General features: G+C 30.9%; 2 protein-coding genes across 2 annotated transcripts; both read right to left on the bottom strand.

The window, feature by feature from the left end:
• Positions 1–3952: 3952 nt before the first annotated feature.
• On the bottom strand, positions 3953–5818 carry LOC123206710 (blue copper protein 1b-like). Its single transcript, XM_044623914.1, has 2 exons — positions 5489–5818; positions 3953–4578 (listed from the first exon to the last, which is right to left on the bottom strand). The coding sequence occupies exons 1-2, from the start codon at positions 5685–5687 to the stop codon at positions 4085–4087; spliced, it is 693 nt and encodes a 230-aa protein (XP_044479849.1). The 5' UTR covers positions 5688–5818; the 3' UTR covers positions 3953–4084.
• A 4033-nt stretch (positions 5819–9851) lies between these two features.
• LOC123206726 (protein FAR1-RELATED SEQUENCE 5-like) lies at positions 9852–12746 on the bottom strand. The gene is made up of 2 exons (XM_044623934.1): positions 12588–12746; positions 9852–12269 (listed from the first exon to the last, which is right to left on the bottom strand). The coding sequence occupies exon 2, from the start codon at positions 12259–12261 to the stop codon at positions 10042–10044; it is 2220 nt and encodes a 739-aa protein (XP_044479869.1). The 5' UTR covers positions 12262–12269; positions 12588–12746; the 3' UTR covers positions 9852–10041.
• Positions 12747–21157: the final 8411 nt, after the last annotated feature.

Consider the following 21157-nt stretch of genomic DNA (forward strand, 5'->3'; position numbering starts at 1 on the left):
AATCATTGAAACAATTTTTTAATTTTAGATATGTCTTTGTTTGATTAAAAAGTTATTAGACAATCTATGGAGAAGTAACCACATTATCCGAATCGAAAAAAAAAATTCAGATTTGATATGAGAAAAATTTATACAAATAAAAACTATAATTAAAAAGTTGTATTCAAAAGTCGAATAGTAACCACATTATCCGAATCGAAAAAAAAAAATTCAGATTTGATATAAGAAAAATTTATACAAATGAAAACTATAATTAAAAAGTTGTATTCAAAAGTCGAGTCTAAATTATAAATAAAATAAACTATTTTTTAAATTAAACTAATTTAAATTATTTCGACATTTTATTAGTTATTTATAGTAAAAACATAACATTTTGAATAATCCACGGAAAGACATTTTGCTAACGGAAAAGTTTTCAACATTGTCATTATGTTTGAAATTGGGAGAAAGTGAAGCAAACAAAAATCTTAATTAAGTTTAAAATTGATGGAAATAGGACAAACAAAAACCCTAATTAAACAACGATGTTGTTTTGTATCAGTGAATTTTGGTTGTGTAGGTCACTTTGGCCTTTTTCATTTTTTATTAATACTTATCAAAAAAAATTATATGTATATTATTTTAAGTACATAATAAGATATATAGATGATATATAATAATGTAATTAAATTATTTTAAATTAAAAATAAAATAATATTCAATGACGTAATAACATGTTATTTGAATACTTAATTATGTATACTCAAAACTATGTGCTATTAGCATTGTTCTTTTGGTATTAAATGACGTTTAAAAGGAATTTTTCTAAATATAATAAAGGTATATTTAGCAATGGATTATATTGAATTATCGATCGGTCTGAAAACAAATATTAATTAAGATTTTTTACAATCAAATTTTATGAAATACATATTGGATTTAAGAAATAATATTTCTTTTTGAAATTTGATTTGTGCCTATTTGATTAACTTTTGAACAATAATTTGTGTTTGAATATATTTCTTTAAATTTATTTGTCTAAAATAAGAAATAAGCTTAAAATTACAATATTAAACCAGGGTTATTTAGAGAACTGGTATTTTGGGGGAATCTCTCAATAAATAGTACGATCCATCTCACACAAAATTACCCATAGGGAAGGATCCCTAAGCCTTAACCCAACAACATGCTTGGTTCTACTTATAATCCCAAATTGTTGGGTTATTAAATTGTTCACAAGAAAGAAGATATAAGTTTTATTATTTGAAAGTTGTTTAAAATCTTAAATCTTGATTATGTTACATGAATGTCTTGGACCAAGAGACGTGTCAAATAAGTTTTTTTTTTTTTCTTTTTTCTAATGATATTGCTCTTATAATTGATTCACCTTGTGTTTGAGTTTAGCATAATGAAAAAATTTGTGGTTTTGACAAATCTGGAGTACAGGCATCGAAAAATGTAGAAAATGTTGACCTAAAAAAATGGTTGGAAGTTGAAGATAGGTTTTGACCGATGTCAATTGATTTCAGACAAAATAGCATGATATAAAAGGGGTAAATGTTGGGTTTATGTATTTATTTTATTAGAGAAATTTTCTTATATCTTGTGTATTAATATTCTAGAAGTGAGTAAAATAACATGTGTTTGTTATGGTTAGGTAAGACAACAGTGGACTATAATAGACAATAATAGATTCAACATAGTAAGTAATTATATAGTTTTTAATTTGTTTCTTCTAGAGAAACTATCTTGATATAGAATTGGCTCTTTGTTATAGTTGTTTTCGTGTAACTTTTTCCCATGAAAGTAATATCCTAATCAAGGAATTGAAGTTGAGTAAAGAACAAATTGAGAATCTTGGCTTTAATTGTATCTTAACCTATTTGCAACCACAAATAACTTGTCCATGGGTTCTTTAGATTCTTTAAGGAACCCCTTTAGGCATGATTCCCAAATTGTCCTCCCATTCCACTAAGCTAAGGGCCACCATTTCTCTTCAAATGTACTTCCTATTTAATCAATCCAAACTATGACCAACAAAAGTCCCAATATATCTTTACATTTCCTCTTTATGATAATGAGTTATAACTGTAGAGTGGAAACTTTCATCTTATAGTTATGTTTCATGGAAGCCAACTCTATCATTACACCAATTGGGCTCTTCAATCAACCTGACAGTCCTTTGCTTTCCTTTTGAAAAGCTAATACAAAACACTTCCTTAAGAGGAAAAATAGGCATTTTCGAAAGCTACAAATGCAAACAAGTAGTAAGTCGAAACCTTCAAAGTATGATCAAATAAACAACTACAAAGGTATAGTCAGTTACTTCAATGTCATGGCCACGAAGCCTTAAGAGATTTGTTTGAAGTCTGCTAAGTTCATTATGCCTTCAAGGCAAGGGCATGACCAACTCAAACGCTTAATAAAACCTTGCAAGCTCAAGACGGGGAGGGAAGACAAACACAAAAACTTGATCTCCTTTAGTAAGCTTGTACAAGGTTTCCCTCCATATTTGCTTCATGAAAAACCATCACAATGCAAAATGTTGTTATGCACCCAGGCAAAACGCTAACTATTATCTACCACAGTGATGAAAGAATGTTCATCCCCTATCGATTGTCTTGGAAAATCAATAGGATATCTATCCACCACATTGGCTTCCTTCAAATAAAAATCATACTTTGAACACCCTTCTTCCACCGTGGATAAATGAACATTATGCAATGTCAATTTTTGCATGCTTAGATAAACAAACAAAGTAAGTTTGCAAGCAACAAATGAATCTTAAAGTTAAGTACTCATCATCCGTAAAGTGGTATAGGTAATCATTTGATCGACCAACAAAAGCAAGTTCTTAGGAATAATAGATCACAAAAGACTTAAAAACACTCAAGATGTGAGAAACCAAAACAAGTCATTCTTTCTTTATGGAACAGCCAAGGCAAAACAAGAATTGATTGTGATTGTTCAAATCAAACTTGTGAGATGTGTTTGTCATCCCGTGTTGCAAGTAGGATACATCCAAACAAATTTCATGGAGAAATGAAACATGACTGGTGTGTGACACAAAGCGCATGAGATAATAATTATGACAATTAAAGGGTTTATTAAAATATCTTATAAATCTCCATGTAGCATTCATTCAAGTTGTTTGTCAAACAAGATTTTGAAGTTTTGTCTGCATCCTAACAACTAGTGGTTATTGTTATAGAGTAGAATTATACTCTCAGAACACCTTTCAAAGAAACAACTATCTATAAAAGTAGCAGTTTGTGTTACAACCTGCAAATAGACATCTCTTACTTAGAGAATGTAATTTACTAATTTACATTCCTTCTCTGGCATTTACTTGCAATTGAAAATAATTTCTTATTTTATCAACTCTCGATCGTGATTTTATCTTCTAAATATAACAAATTAAAAAGTTAATATTTGAATTTAAATGTAACTGATAATGTTATAACCTCTTCCTTGCCTCCTATTAAGAGGAAGGATTATTCAAGGCAAAGTGGGAAAAAGGATTGCATAAGCATCATCCTAAATTTGACAAGAAGACTTTCATAAAATTTAACAATTTTCTTCGATTCATACTCTATCAAAGTATTTTCTCTGAACTGTTAATATTATATTCGTGAATATAAATTATTGAACAAGTCGAACCACGTGTCTAACTTTCTTTATAGGTATTTTATATTACCATAGTATACAACAAAACTAATTATCTAATTCTTCCTATATCACTTGGGGAGGATATATCTCATCAACAAATTCAAAATACAAAAAAATAATTATATTGAGATTATAAAAAAATATTTTTTTTTCTTTATTTCCATAACAACCATGTACCAAAATCATAGACTAACTTTGTAATCTTTGAATAATCTTATTTATAGATTCTCTTTTCATTTGATCTTTGCGTGCATGCCAAGGCAAATAAATTCCTTGCAATTAATCAAAATCTATATAACAAAAATTTACTAAACAATGAAAATCATACCCTTATTATTTTCCTCTAGTATGTATACAAGAAATCATACAATATACCCCAAACAATAATAATAATATAAATAAATTAAAATTAAAAAACCAAACCTATCAAAGCAATTCAAACAAATATGCAAACCAACCCTAACAAGACCATAAAACTATTAACTTTCCTAGCATATAAAGAAACAGACCTAGATGCCTTCTTAACATTATCATCATCTTTATGATCACCATCTTCAGGACTACTGAAATTGGAAGGCACAACTATATCAGGAGCTGAATCATCATTATTATAATCCGGACTATTGGGAGCCGGCGCTTGTTCCGAGGGACTTTTCAAACTATCCGGCAACCCTTTTCCATGACTGACATATATCTTAAAACGTTGCCCATTGTTGCATTGATCCCCATCATAATCGCTCGAGAAGAAATAAGTAGTTCCTTCTTTCAGTAGAGGTACCGCTATCGTCACGGCAACTGTTGCCGTGTTCGAGGGGTCAGCCGCTGACCATATTTTGGTGTCACTGTCTAGGGCGTCGTCATAGTCACAAAGGTTGTATGTGGTGAAATTGTATGTTTGCACAACTGAATGGTTTGTATCAGTGTTGAAAACTGCATTAACATAAACAGCAGAATCCCAGTTGGAATTGTGATGAAATTTCACATGGGGGGCAGCTAGGATTAAAGAAAATCTGAACAGTTGGGTGGTGAGGTAACTAATACTTTGCTGACAAACCAATGATAAGTTGCCACTTAATCATGCTGTAAAGAATGCAGCAGATGGTCCTTTTATGGCAGTGCACATGGAAGACAAACAAACAAACAAACAAACATCTCTTACAAAGAAATGCATCAATTTTTTTTTAAATTTTTTGTAATGGCAATTTTTTTACAAACTAACAATAATCTGGGTTTAATATTATCTAGCAGTCTCAGTGATAAAATTTTAAATTGATAAAGATATGGTAGCAATTTGATATTTATTTTACGTGTTAATGGTATTTTTGTATTTAGGAAAACTTAACAAATTCATTAACAGATGTGAATGATGGTGGAAAATAGTTTTTTGCAACATAAAGGGTGAGAATGTCATATCAACAAACCTTGGGTGGAACATAGTTATTTGGCCTTTTTTGTACACTAGTAAGAAATAGTGACGGTTCACGTTTCTTCAATTCCATGGTAACGTGGGGAAAGGCATAAATGCAATGCTGGAACGAAAGTTCTCCTATCTAAAAAGACGACAAAGCATATTCTTATCTTCTCTACTTTCATCACACAATCGACTGAACCAAATTAATTACTGTCTAATAACAGAAAACGCAAGAGATCGACCAGAGTTTAAGGCTGTTGAAGAGATTCAAGATGGAAGTAAAAGAGTTCACAAAAATTCAGATGATCGGATCAAACAAGTAGAAAGATCTCGGAGTGAGTAGTTGAATTTTCAGAAACAATCAATATCCGAAAAGATGAAAGATCTGTCATCATGACCAAATATATGAATGGAATAATGAAAACTTACTGAGGAAATCTCCCAAACTGAAGTTCTTGGCATCAGCCCATTTCTGATAATTAACGTTAGCCTTTTCAGTGTTGTCGTACCAGCCCAAGGAGTCACCAACGGTGTAGTTCTTGTAAGCTTGAGCAGATCCTGAAAGGGAAAGAATTAGAAGAGGAGAGATTAAGAGGAAGATTAATGGTGGTAGGCTTCTGTGTTCCATTGTTTCTTCTTGGGGTTTGTGGAGTAGATGACGGAGAAGGGAAAGAAGTACTGGGGGGTTGAAGGCCAATTAAACTCTGTGGTGAATCTTGTTGGGAAGCCTCAATTATATACTATGTACTATGCAGCCCATCATGGCTTCCCCGTTCTGTCGGTCTCAAACAAAGTAATGACACTCTATTATTGTGCGGGCAAAAAGAGTTATTTTCTATTTAAGTTTTAATTTAATTTTAAAAATATATATTATAATAATTTAAAATTTTAAATATTTATCTATAAATTAAGTTTTATTAAAAGTTTTAATTATAAATAAAAATAAAAATATTATTTTATTTTTAATTAAAAATACATAATTTATATTATTTTTCTCCCTATATTTTTAAAAGTGATATTTCAACCTAGCTTCTCAACTTAAAAAAAAGTGATATTTCATCCTACAAACCCTTAGGTTTTTTTTTCTCTTTAATGATAGAGATGGTAACGATGACAGTGACAGACATCTTTCTCCTCCCTTCTCTTTTTGCCACCATTGGCAACATCTCACAACGAACGAAGAAGGATCGTCTTGATGAATCAAAGATGAAAGAATTCAACTTCTCCAACACCGGCACAACGAAGCAGCACCAACTTCATTTTCAATCGATTCAGTTGTAGACAAAGACAAATAGCACGACAGAAGCTTCACTTGGAGCTAATTCGACGGAAAATGCGATGAATCTGAGGGAGAAGGGAGGAAAATGTGATGGCAGCTTCTTTGTCTTCGATTCGGTGCATCAGTACTTCTTCATTCGTTATGGGATGTCATCAACAGCGGTGGAGAGAGAAGGGAGGAGAATGGTGGTCGTCATCATCGTCATTGTTGTCACTGTCACTAAAGAGAAGAAAACCTAAGGGTCTGTAAAGGTAAAATATCATTTTTCAAAATCAAGTGGAGGAAATAACATAAATTATATATTTTTTTAATATGGAAGGTAAAATGACAGTTTTATTCTTATAATTGAAAATTTTGACAAAAGTTAGTCTATAGATGGGTATTTAGGTTTTTAAACTATCATAGATATACTTTTGAGAGTACCCTAAAACTTAGGTGGGAAACAGTCCTTTGCCCTTATTATGCTTACAAGATTTTTACTAAATTTTGTATTCACCTGTTTGTTATTGGGTTGGACAAGAGTTTAAGATTATTCTCGAATTTGAATTCAAATTTGAAGTTTGGTTCAAACAAACTCAAAACAAGTTCAATTCAAATGGACTTGAGTTTAAGCTCGAGTCTGAAAATTAAATATTTTTGAACTCAAGTTTTAAAAGTGTTCAGTTCACTAAACTCATAACCCTACAAAAAAATTAATACGAATCGACTAAAACGATATCATTTTGGACTAATACATATCAAAACAAAGTCATTTTAATCATATTTATTCAATTATAGTATCAAATTAAACTCAAAATTCAATTCAAACTCGAACTTAACTTCTCTCAAACAAGCTGAGTTTGAATATATATTTGAAATAAACTCAAGCTTGGCTCTAATCAAGTCAAACTGAACTCAAACTCAGATAAACTTAAATCCAGTTTTAGTTTGTTTTTGTATTTTAATAAAATTACTTACATGATGATTATAATAAGTTAAGAATATAAAATTCTCAATCATGCCAATTTAACTAAAAAGTTATTTAGCATGTTAGGGAATTATTGAAATTGCAAGGTTATTTCAATATTTATTTATTTATTTATTCGTTTTTTCATCACTTCTTACAAAAATTTAAAAAAGAAAAGAAAATTTTTCAACCACTTTAAGAAGAGCAAAAGAGAGAGTAGTGTAAAAAATAAGACAAACCATGTGCAACAAGCAAAAGCAAAAGATAGATCAATCAAAATACCCCAATATTAATAAAAGGGAATTTTGAAGAAAAATGAGTTTCTTGTGAAGCCGAACTAATCCACCATCTTCCCATGCAAGAAAATTGAATAAAAATGAGTCCTTTTAACCATTTTTCTTCATCAATTATTGAAGACAAGTGATGATTATTGTATAGAGAAAGTTGAAATAAATATAAAAAATATCAAAAAATTATGATTTTCTTTTGTTACGGGAGGGTTTATTTTGGTATTATTAAGGTGTTTAAAGTTACAAATAAAATTTACACATTCTACATATGGGTGTAAAAAAAATTATGAACAACACCTACTAATTTTTAAAAACTCAAAATTTCACATATAAGTTAATTTCAATTAAAATTCTTAGTTAGATATAAGAGTAAAACCGTCATTTTAACAATATTAAAAATATATAAAATGCATAACCTTTTTTCTCAGATTTTAAAAATTAATAACTTTATCTTATCCTAAAATTTTCTAATTTTCCCTCAAACCTAGGGGTGTTTTCTTTATGTCTCCGACTATTATCTTTCGTTGTCTATGATTTTCTCTTTTCACCTTAAACTATCGTTGTCTCCATTTATTATTTTGAGAAAACTCTGGATTTAACGAATCTAGATAATTCATCATCGAACACATCATCATCCAGACAAATATAATTTTTTAAAATATATAAAAATATAATAAATTATATATTTTTTAATATTATTATTAAAATAACTATTTCATACTTATATTTAACTGATAATTTTAATAAAATTTGCCCAATTCATCCTCAATTGATTTTACCCTATTTGATACATTTTTTTTTTTTTTCTGGCTTGGAATTAGTTTTGATTTCATTGAAAATCGAAACACTCAATGAGTTTGCATCAAAAAAGACGATACAATTGAAACGAAACCGTAAATCTAAAGAAGAAAAGTTGACCAATTTTTGGCATAACTAGAAGAACATGGCGGTGTCGGTGTCATACCAAATCCCGATGCAATGATAACTGTAGCTGTGCCATTGCATCAATCGTTATAATTGGGACAGATGGCTCAAATCAATTTCCTGCTAATTTTTCACATCAACCCTCGATCAAATGATAACCAACCCTTTACTATATTTTTTATAATTTATTTTTTATAATTTTATATTATTATCCATTATTAAAATTTTAATACTTTAAAAATTAAAAAAATATCAAAATAATTGTAATTTTATTTAAATTTTATCTTATCAATTTTTTAAAATAAAGATATCATTATTTTTAATTAATATAATAAATAATATAAATATTTAATATTTAAATAAAATAATATAAATACGCTTTAATTACATATGCTGCATCATAATTAAGTGGCATCATTAGTTAAGTTCAAAGATCAAGATTCATCCAAATCATCCATGCGTAACACTACAGTAGCAAAGGAACTCCTATTATACATAAACATCTCTGCACACTTTAGACTCCACTACAATCAAACAGTAATTAGTTGTGTGTGCTTTTTCAATGGTTCATTGGCAATTACGCCAAGAAACTGTGAACAGTTAAGCAAGTGACCAAAAGAAGCGGTGCGTTTCCATAGCAATATAGCACAAAATTTGTTATTCACAACAAGGCGAATAAACCACTGAACAATTCTAACAAAAATGCTTATCACAAAATTATATTTTCAACTTTAGCTCCAGGGCATTCCAAGAGGGAATCACACATCCTGAGAACATCCGAAGAAAATAGAAAGAAGGCATGCTGGAAGAAACAAGAAAGATTAATTATTCACCTAAATTTCTCAACAAAACTAACAGTTAATGATGTGCAAGGGTTATTGAAAAAACATTTAACTCGCAGATTATTTCATTACCACAAAATCTATCATGGGAAACAGTATTAATAGGAAGTAGAAGGAAATTGCAACAAAAAATATAAATGACACGAAAGGGATAAATAAGAAATCACATTAATTTTTCACCCTTCAATGTCGCTGCTTGGAGAAGGTGAAGGTGTGTGTTCCACTTCTTTCCAATGACATTAGAACATATTTAAAACCTAATACAATTTGACATAAGAAACCACTAAACAAAATTAGAATTATTAAATCAATATACTCAGAGATGAAGGTTACCTGTCTGCAGGCGAAGCAACAAACTGGTATTGATATCTTTCTTTCCTTCTCTCAATTCTCAGATCATCTCCTCCCTTTCTTGATTCTGTGCTTTGTTTCTTGCTATAGAGAGCTCAGTTGGGGTTTTAAGAATTTTAAACAGTCAGGTAAATATGCACAATCCGCGAAAGATAACAGGTTAATTAACCAAAAGATGGATTATGATTTCATATTTGTACAGTGTCAAATATAGTGGCTTTTAAGTAAAAGTGAAACATAGATTTATAAAATTATAAACACTTAGGATTGATCTCAAAAGATTTTCCAAAAGAAGAGATCAAACCTAAAAAAGAAAATAGAAAATATCCAATTAACGCCAGAAGCAAGCATCAATTATGAATATCAGTCCTTGATTTTCTTGCAGGATCACTAGCAACACTGGACCTCTCAGAAAAACCCACCGATGAGATGCTGCCGCCATTGATTTTACTAGACTCCTCCATGCGCCGAGTTAGTTGATATATCTCCATTTTTGCCTTTCTATACCCTTCACTAGTCTTGGATGCATAAAAACATAATTTACGGCAGTCTGCAGTCAATGCTGCAAACCGCAACATTTCTGTAAAATCATTTGGGCTTTGACAGGAGCTGACAGCTAAGTCTTTGCCGTCCTTGGCATCTTTAGTCCACCTCCTTAGAATTAGGTTATCAGGTATACTTAGTAAGTGCTCAGCTTTCATGACAGAAAAAGAATGGCTACACGGCAGTCCAACTGTCTCAAATCCCTTGCAGGAGCATTGTATACGATGATCTTTTCTCCAGTAAGCCACTATCCATCTCATGTGAGCATTTCTGAATTTAGTAAGTGTATACACACGTCTATCTACCTCATTGGCACAACCAGATACAATCAACAAAGTCTCCTCTTGGATCTCATTGCGGACCATGTAGAAAGCATTTCGGGTATAAATCTGCACAGCATGTTTTTCCAAACGTTCAAGGTGGGTACTTAGGACTGGAATAGAGCTCGACTCAAAGTCATCTTTTGCTTCATTGTAGCGTATCCATGATACCGCCTTATCAATTTGGCGGACAAATTCAAACATCTTCAGCCGAGAATGGAAAAAACAGTTCAGGTATGAGTTCATACTCTGACAAAGTTGGCTGCAATGCATCCCAGCAAAGAACTTCCCTCGTAAGAAGGATCCTGCCCATAGGTTACGCTTTTTGTACATCTTGTTGACCCAATCATTATCCTGCAAACCAAACTTTGCAACCAATGTCAACCACTGTTGATCAAATTCTTCAGGTTTCATATGGCTGAAAATATAATCTTTAAATGACTCTATAAACTGCTCATCCTGCACATTTTCCCGAGCATCCCTCTCAACATGCCAGCTACAAAACCGATGGGTAGAGTCAGGTAGAATTTTCTTGATTGCCTGGCACACAACCTTGTCACAATCAGTTATTATTGACAATGGTTTCTTGTTGTTCATAGCAGACAAGAAGGTCTCCAGTAGCCAAGTATATGTGTCCAAGGTCTCATCCTTTAGCAACCCAAAACCAAACACAGTTGTTCTGCGGTGGTGATTTGTCCCAACCAATATAACAAGTGGCTTTTGGTATGCATTAATCTTGTACGTGGAATCAAATACTAAAACATCCCCAAAACAACTGTAATCAAAACGACCTACAGAGTCTGTCCAAAACAAGTTCCCCAACTTTCTATCCTCGTCCACTGTGTATTTACAAAAAAAACCGGGATCCATGTCAGCTTTGCCAAATAAGTAGGCAATAACAGTTTCCGAGTCCGCATCTGTTATATCAGACTGATGGGTAACATCAATTTTATTTTGTAAATCTTCCCTAACTAATCCAATATTCATACAACTCTCTGATTGATCAATCATATAATCCACTACTTGACCTGATTTAGCACTCATACTGCGAATTGGTTTGGCTTTAGCCATGTCCGTATCTTGGACGCCACAATTAGACCGAAGAACCTGAATATCACATGCAGATGGCAATTCATGAGTGTGTTCTGTAACAAATTCCTTAACAACCCATTTTGATGTTTCACGATGGTAATTAACACGAAAGGATGCACGACAACCGACTCGTGTCAATGCTCTTGGTTCCCGGATTCGGTCACGTTTTTCCAGCCACTTCTTAGGACGTTGACCTTGCTTTGAACAAACCCACCTTCTCAAGATAGTTGCACCATACTTGTTTCGGCGCAAGTCATCTTTCCTAACACTAAAGCCAACAACTTTTGAGTATGTGCAGTAGAATAACTCAGCTTGTTTAAGAGAATCAAACTCCTTGCCAACCATATCAAGTGTGGTCAAGCCCCTCAATTTAATGGGGTCATTGCACTGCACAACTGATGAACCGTCCACAGGGCTAAGAACATCAAAAGAAAGGCCAACATCCAACATTTCAAAATCATGTCCACTGCAAAAAGTTTTGTCCGATTGTTGGCCTGAAAACTCAACCCCAGAGCCATACGAAGTCTGAATAGCAGTACCAAAACCTGATGTCCCCGGATTATTGAGGTCAGCATCCAATTGCACTCCCATACCAGTTTCGTCTGTAGAACTCATCTCATTGCCTACAAAGTTTATCACCACACATGAACTGGGGACCATAAATTTTAAAGTAGCTATCAATATAACAATGAAACAAATGAAATTGCCAAACAAAATTGAATCATGCAAAAAAGTGTCACTGAATCTAAAAAAAAAAAGTTGGTAAATGCTTCAACAACTAACGACTAATTAAAAAATTCAATCGCTCTTAGTTCAAACTGATGCTAGCACAAATTTCAAACCCTAGCAAGTAAATGCGCAAATTCATCAGGGGTGAAAAACAAAATTAAAGCGTAAAAGACAAAAAAAATAATAATAAAGGATTTCAAAGTAGAAAGTACCTGAAGCGCAAATATTCAGGGCTTCAGAGGCGAAGACAAATCCCAACAAGAACGATCAAGCTTGCCAATTGATCAGTTGTAAAGTGCTTGAGAGCCTTCCTTTTTTCTGTATTTTGTTTTTTGCCCTGGCTAATACGACACCGTTTATCACTTCCCTGCTAAATTCCCCCTCCGCAGCGGGAATGCTTTTATTTAAGTGTCCGATAGGCTAGCCTCCTGACTTATTTTGGGTGGAACGATACGCCCTAATTCTTTTTTAAGAATATCAGGTTTTTATGATTAAATTTATGGTAATTAATTAAAATAGTTTTATTTTTTAATTTATACAATTTTAATATACATTCTAACAAAATTATGCAGATATAATTATTTAAATAAGATTTTAATAGACATTCGAAAAAGTTTATAGAGATTTAATCATTAAAATAAAATTGAATGAATTCTATATAATAAAAGAGATTTTAATCAAAATTGACCCGCATTCAATTAAAATCTTTATGAATGCAGAGATTTTTCGGCTAAAATCACTTTTTGTCAATGATTTTTTCTAAATTAGAATAGGTGTAAAGATTAGTATAAAGTGATTAATACTTTTATTTAAAAAAATTTTTGTATTTGTTTTAACATTTATAATTTATTTTATATTTTATTGTTTAATTACGTGTAAGTTAAATTTTTAAAAGTTAAATGAAATGTGGGGTTCGAATGCCACTGAAAGTTAAAACATAGTGTATGATCGATAAATATAGTTTCAAAAGAGACATCGAAGGAGAGAGAAATGACACCAATTGCAAAATAGACTCAATTGCATCCAATATACGGGCTTCCTAGCATGCATCGAGCCCCAAGTTTTCCAGGCACTAGCGAACCCTCTTAGCTGAGGAGTGGTCGAAGGCAATTTAAATGCCAAACCCTTTGGCTAATTTTGGAATAATATTCAAACCTTTTATCACATTTTATACTCAATCAAGTGATATTTCTTCATCTTTTATCTTCTGTGCATAAATTATGTATGTAACAAACGTACTTAGAATGGTAGCTTCATGATGACAGCATCAATGTCTGTGAAGATCTAATGTGCATATATGATGACTATAGTAGAAAGTTTTGTTACCTTAATATTATTCTAACTAAGCTTATAGATGTTTTGGTAAAGCTATCATCACATTAAATGCCCTAGCAAAAAAGTAGTAACAAATTTTATAAGTAAAGATAATTTATGATAAACTGATGCAATATATGATGCATGCTAATTGAATAAAAGAATGTCAAATTTTAATAATCTTTCATATGAAAAATATCAATTACACTATACTTTGTACATTGGACATATCTAAGACAAATATCACTAAAACCCCACCTTACATTCTCCCACCATACGTGACTTATATATTGAACGCAAATCACAAATGATGAACACACTACACTTAAATGTGCATTTTCATACGTGATTTCACTAACAGTCCATTCTAAAATTATTTAATCATAAAAACACTCACATAAATCAAAAAATCACAATCGATCAAATTTACTTTACACAAAAACACTATAGCCGAAAGGTTTCAATCTTATATGCATGACATTTCAATTTTCATTGCAAACCAAGTAATTCTCAATATTATAAGCAATAAAAGATAAATAAGAATGTTTAACTAATTTTTTCGCAATTTTTAGTTTAGAAAAAATAATGAGCGAGAATTGACTACGAAAGTTGGGTATGTGTGACTACACTTTATATATATGGGTTTTAAAATGTTGAAATTGCATCTAAGATAAATTTTTATATATGAGGAAATTCCATCCAATCCTATTATGTTACACATATCTGTATAACCAAGTAAAAATGGGTCATTTCTATCACCCTTGCAATGACGACCATTTTAAATAATTACTCTTGAAAAAATTTATATTATCCAAATATATTAATATTCGTATTAAAAGATAAAATATAGAAATAATCATATATTCTCCTACACTAAACATCCCCATATATTTAAGGCCAAAGGACTATTTCCCACCCAAGTTTAGGTATGATCTAAAGTCACTGAAGTCTCATCAATTGGCTAATTCAGATTAAAAAATTTTATTCAATGCAGAAATAAAATCGTCATTTTACTAATGAGAATAAAAAAATATAAAATTTATTATATTTTTCTCTTCAAAGTTTTAAAAACTAACATTTCACCCCTCATAAAGTTTTTTAATTTTGAAAAATCATATTTTCCTCCCAAAACTTTAGAATTTTTTTCTTCCTCTTCGACCACTTTCTCCAATGATCTAGAAATGATGACAACAAAGCCTTTTTATCGACGAAGAGATTCCAGATCTCTTCATAGATGAAGAGATCTAAATCTTTTTGTCGACGAAATCCAGATCTCTTCTCTCAGATCTTGTCGAATCTCTTTATCTTTGACAAAGAGATCCTTTCCAAATTTGTTTACGTGCGTCGACCAATGGTTTAGGGTGAAGAGTGGAGGTTGTCGGGGTTGGAGATGGTGACCAAAGAGGTGAAGACAAAATTTGCGAGGAAAATGTAACTTTTCAAAGTTACAAAACTTTATATAGGAGTGAAGTTGTTAGTTTTTAAAACTTATGAAGGAAAATGTAATGAATTTTATATTTTTTTAATATTATTGGTAAAATAATAGTTTTACCTATACTTCTAACTAAAAATTTTAACGGCAGTTATATTATAGGTGAGACTTCGAGTTTTTTAAACTCTATAAGTGTAATTTTGAAAATACACCTAAATTTGGGTGGGAAATAGTCCTTTGGCCTATATTTAATATTGAAGGAAAAGTCATATAATTAATTCAAATTACGAGATATTTAAAATCAATTATTTATTATTTATGAGCATGATTTAAAAATTAACCTAATGAAAATTTATTATGGATAAATAATTATATGATTGAAGGGGATAAACAAATATAATTGTGTCCAATGTGCTTTTAATAGTTGTCAATTTTTTTAATAAAAAATTCATATCACTTTGGGTTGGTTTTATGTCAATCTAAACATAATTTGATTTCAGTTAATTTGAACTATATTTCTTGTTAAAAAAATTGAACTTTACCATGAATTTTTTAAGATGTGTTTGGGTTAATGAGCTTGTGTAAAAATTTGTCAACCCCGTATAAGGAATGTCAAATTTCAATAATCTCTCGTATAGGCAAATATTGGTAAAGACCTCTTTCGACTCCCACCATTAGGGATGGATTTGAACCAAACTAGTTCGAGTTTGAGCTCGAGCTATTCGTCAGATTTTCTAATAAAAAATTTTGATACAAAACAATGTTATTTTGATCAATATGTATTAAAATAATATCGTTTTAATAATGAAAAATGAGTTAAATCGAATTTGAATCGAGTTCAAGCTTAGCTTTCACGAGTTCGAACTCAAACTTGAACTCAGTTATATGTGAACCGAATCGAGCTTGAACTCGGTTTGATTCAAATCCAACCCTACCACCCACCGTCCATAACTAGCATACAGACTTGAATTGCAAATGGTGAAAAAAACAAGTTTAAACATGCATTTTCATGCATGATTTTACTAACAATCCATTATAATTTTATTCAATCACAAAAGCTTTGACATAAATCAAGAATTACCAAGATAGATCAAATCTATTTTACACAAAAACATTATAACCAAAAAGCTTTGATCTCATTTTTAATTTTCTTTGTAAACTATGTAAATTTCAACATTCAAAGCAATAAAAAATAATTAAGAATAATTTACTAATTTGTTTTCCCTTTTTTTAAAAATAAGTGAAAGTCGATGACGAAAATTAGGTATACACGACTACTCTTGTGTGCAGATTTTGAGATGTTAAAACAGTATATTAGGTAAATTTATATATGAGACAATTTCATTCAATCCTAATATGTTGGTCATATTTGTATAACTTATTTAAAATTGATTGTTTTTATCAACAGTTAAATGACTATCATTTTAACTAATTACACTGGGGAAATTTTTTATTCTCCAATTGGACTCAAAATATTAACTAAAAGAATAAAAAAATTGTAATTTCTCATGAGTCTAACCATTTTTATTATGCGAGGGGTTTTGCAATCTTATAAGAATTAAGTGGCAATGAAATGGAGTAGAGGGGTGGGGTAGATTTGATCTAATAATGAAGAATTTATTCACATTAGTTAAGAAATCAATTTCAATCGATAAATAATTAATTATGTATTTAGATAATATATTATTATTAATTAAATATAAATATTTAAAATTGAGAATAATATTGCTCTTGTTTTAATAGTTAACATTTAAGTAATGTTTTAATATTCATAGAACATGGGTCTTGTGAAAATCCGTTTTTAAGGCATATCAGGTTACAAAACTTTTAAAAAATTATTAAAAGTTAAAAATATATAAAAATTTTGATTTTTACTAGACTAGCCTAGAAAGTATACAAACAAACTTATAAAATAAAATTCACAGAGACAAGATCGAAGAATTATGAGTCATACCCTAGGTTTTGGTTCCGCGACAGGTTAACATGGCCTATGGCACAACGGACCATGCAAATCAGGCACAACCCGACTAGCCTGATGTGTGGATGGCTCTAATCGGATTCATTCCATCATGTTTCTTCCCCATCCATTTTGGTGCTCCAACTTTCTCTTAGGAGGATTAACATTTATTTTTCTAACAAGTAACCAGATTTGATAAATCAAAAGTTTTATCTTAATATATGACTGCAAGATTCTAACCCAAGCCCTCCACCTTAACGTTGGTTAAAACCCTTAAGTCTGCAAGTATTTCATACATGATATACACTACATTATTTAAACTTTTTCATCCCCGTATTATTAGGTATGAGATAATAGAGATGAACATTTAGGAGTTTAAAATAAAACAAGATAGAGCTATGATGCAGATAATCCAATTTATCTTTACATCTTTTTGGTTGGATTGAGGTCTGATATCAAAGGTGATAAAGAACTCACAAAAAGCTTAACAAATTATTTAATGACTATCATATATCAAACTTGAACACATCCAATCTATGCCAACTTCTTAGTTAATTAGCCCTTAACAACAAAACCTAATCAGCAAATGAAATGAAAAATCTACCATATCCTGCTTGAACATTCCTATCGACAAACTACAAACCAGAAAGCAAAGGTCTTCGAGACAGCTTTGAATAGAGAAGAAAAATGATGAGAATGGTAGCTATGTTAATACTTATCTATTATGTAAGGGATTTGGACCAGTGTATATTATCCTCTTCTCATCAGTTAAACTTGGATCACCATCTTCATTTGTATTTCTTCCAAACCCCTCGTTACTTTTCAAAGAAGCAGCACTCAACTGAGAGCTGAAGCTCCCTCTTTTATGATCAGAAGAAGTAGTTTTAGCTATGAGTAACAGCACCAGAAGCAGTAGAACGAGCCAAACGAACTGTTTTGTTCTTATGCCCATGTGCATAGGGAGGGATTTTCTTATAGCTCAAAACCCTAGAAGGGCAAGACAGAAGAAGCAACTTTGGTGGGTTGGATCTGATATTCCAAACGGCCAAGGCAAGAAAAGGAAAGGTCTAGCTAAACTGGGGAGGAGAGAAGATATGTGTGTTCTCTAAATAATCAATAATCTCCTTGTTTACTTGAATTTATGAAGGGTGAAGGCGACCTTGAAGTTTGAGCTCTGAAAATGAAAACAATCAATTGAATGCGGAGAGTCAACAAGGCATAGAGTTAGGTGCCGGCTGAATTGACATTAAATTTGGAGCAGAATATGTTTGTGAGTACTGATTCTGAATACGTTTATGGACCAGAGAGCATCGCTGTTTCTTTTGGAGTTGTGAGTTGTTTACTGTTATTGACTCCATCATTAATTTATACTAAAATTCGATAATATCATTTGAAATTTTCATCATGGAGTTGCGTCTTTTGCAGGAAGCTTGTTTGTTTGTGCTCATGATCATCACAGTCGGCAAGATGTGTTATCGCTGAAAAGGAAAATGCCACACAGTTAATAGGAAACCACCCATCCCCATCTAAAAGCACAGTGTAGTCAGATACATCCTTTATTGTCTATTTTTCCCATTAATACCAATATAACTAATAATTTACGCTTAGATAAGGCCAAAGGACTATTTCCCACCTAAAGTATATTATTTATTCAAAAATCCCCTTTTTAATTTTAAAAATCTCAAAAACTTATTTATAACTGGACGATAATAAAAATAAAATCATCATTTTATTTATGATATTAAAATAAACTAAAATATAATCTCTTTTTTCTTCTCTAAACTTTGAAAATTAAAAGTTTTCCTCTGACTAAAGTTTTAAAAAATGACAACTTTTCTTTATAGTTAGTTTTCAGATCTCCAACACTAAATCTGGTAATATTGACAGCCATCCCTCCCTCTCGAAGCTTCCTCTCCCTCCAACGATCTTTCTCCACTCATTTAGACATCTATTCGACGTCGATCTTCTTTTGAAAGACAAAATTTTGTCGAAGAAGATGAAACTCTTCGTCTCCTGTTGTCTCTCAATCCTCATTCAGGCATCCAAATTGGTAGAGAGAGATTGCTGAAAGGAGAGAAAACTTCGGGAGGGATAGACGATTGACAATAACATTAGAGATCTGAAAACTAAACCCTAAGAGAAAATTGTCATTTTTAAAACTTAAGTTTGAGGAAAACTTTTAGTTTTTAAAGTTTTGGGAGGGGGAAATAAAGATAAAATTTTAAAAGGTTTGAGTTTTATTAATTTTAACTGTTTATAAGTAAGTATATAAAATTTTCAAAGTAAAAAAGGGATAACGAGAAAACAACATACTTGGGTGAGAAATAGTGTTTTGGCCCTTAGATAATTAAAATCTGAACTCAAACCTTAACGATTACAATCCCAAATCAATAAGGAAACAAAAAGACCTTACAAAATCTACCTGATATCAAATTTGTAGATGACATTGAGCACAACATAAAAGTTTCTTACGATTCCTCCTCCATCCCATTTGTCTCGTGCACCTAGTGCCTCTGTTTCCACCGCGATCTTCTGGTAGTGATTGCAGACGGTCTCAAGCACAAGGCCGGCCAAAAATTGAGAGAGCCTTGAATTGTTGAAGTCATCGAGATAAATGGTTTTGATGGAAGTCAAAATCGAAGCTGAGAAAGTCAAATCGGGGCCAAGGTTGGTTACTGTCATTGGGGCAAAAATTGAGAAGAGGAAGAAAAAAGTGAATACAAGAAGGAGATATCAGTATGACAATTTTATATTAAGTAAAAAAAAAGTTAGTGATAATTTAGTAATTTTACTTGGGCCAAAAGGAGTTTATTTCCACCAAAGATTCACTCTTTTCACAAAATTTCATCCACTATTTTTTTTAAAATCTAAATATTTATTAAATCTATTAATTTTAAAAATACAACCAGTATTTAATTAATAATATTAAAAAAAAATTAAAATTTTATTTTTTCTTTTATAAACTTTAAAAATTAATAATTTTTTTAAATCAAATTTTAAAAAATAACATTTTCTCTTTAAGGTTTATTTTGTATTCTCCAACTGCTTTCTCTTACACTTTCTCTGTCCCAATGCTTCATTTTTCTCTAGTGATCTCTCTCACCAATTGACCTCCAGACTTCTTAAATGAATACGAGATTTGTTTTAATATATTAACTTGTGAGACTGATTCTGTTCTCATATATTAATTGAAATGACTAAGATTATTCGCAAGAGTAATAACAAAGAGTATGAATTTGTGTATTAATTGTAATATATCATCTAATTGTGTATTAATTTATATTCATTATATATAAATTAGTATTTATTATTAATATCCAATAGTTTCACTGTAATTGAACTGTACATGTCCAAGCCAGTTGTTTATAAAATTTTAAGTTCTCAACGATGGAATTTGTATTATTAACTAATTATTCAATAAAAGTAAAATAGATAGGAGAAAAACCCTAAGGGACCGTTTGGTTTCATTTAAGATAGATTATTTTGATAATCTATCTTTTATTATCAATACTGACATGACATGTAATATAAGTGATAATCTGATTACTACTTTCACCTTAGGTATTTAAAGATTACTAAAGTAATCTTGATTTTATTATAATTATATTATTATTTATTAATTTTTTAAGATAAAAATAAATTTATTTTAATTAATATAACAAATAATATAAAAAATATTTAAAAATAATTATATTCAAAGGTATTTAAGTAAAATAATTTACTAGTAATATTTTATTATTTTTAACTAAACATAATAATTATTTATCCTTATCAAATTTTATCAAATATAATAATTTTCAAAGTAATTTATCTTTAAAATAATCTTTATATTTTAATAATAAAATATTACCTAAACCAAACGCACCTACTGGGCATGGACAGGTCATGCTTGTCGCCACCTTTTAAAAATTCTTTCTTGGGAGACATACGTTGTCTCTTCAACAGAATTCTGGGCACATTATAAGTCTCCATTGAATGGCAAGATATGTATACTCTCATTCTGGGCCAAGGCCCACGACAGATTTTAGACATGAAAAGTTACAGTGAATGTTTAAAGTCAGAAAACACGCGACTCTGAA

The sequence above is a fragment of the Mangifera indica genome, unplaced genomic scaffold (genome assembly GCF_011075055.1).
Source record: "Mangifera indica cultivar Alphonso unplaced genomic scaffold, CATAS_Mindica_2.1 Un_0046, whole genome shotgun sequence".
In the NCBI taxonomy this organism is placed as follows: Eukaryota; Viridiplantae; Streptophyta; class Magnoliopsida; order Sapindales; family Anacardiaceae; genus Mangifera; species Mangifera indica.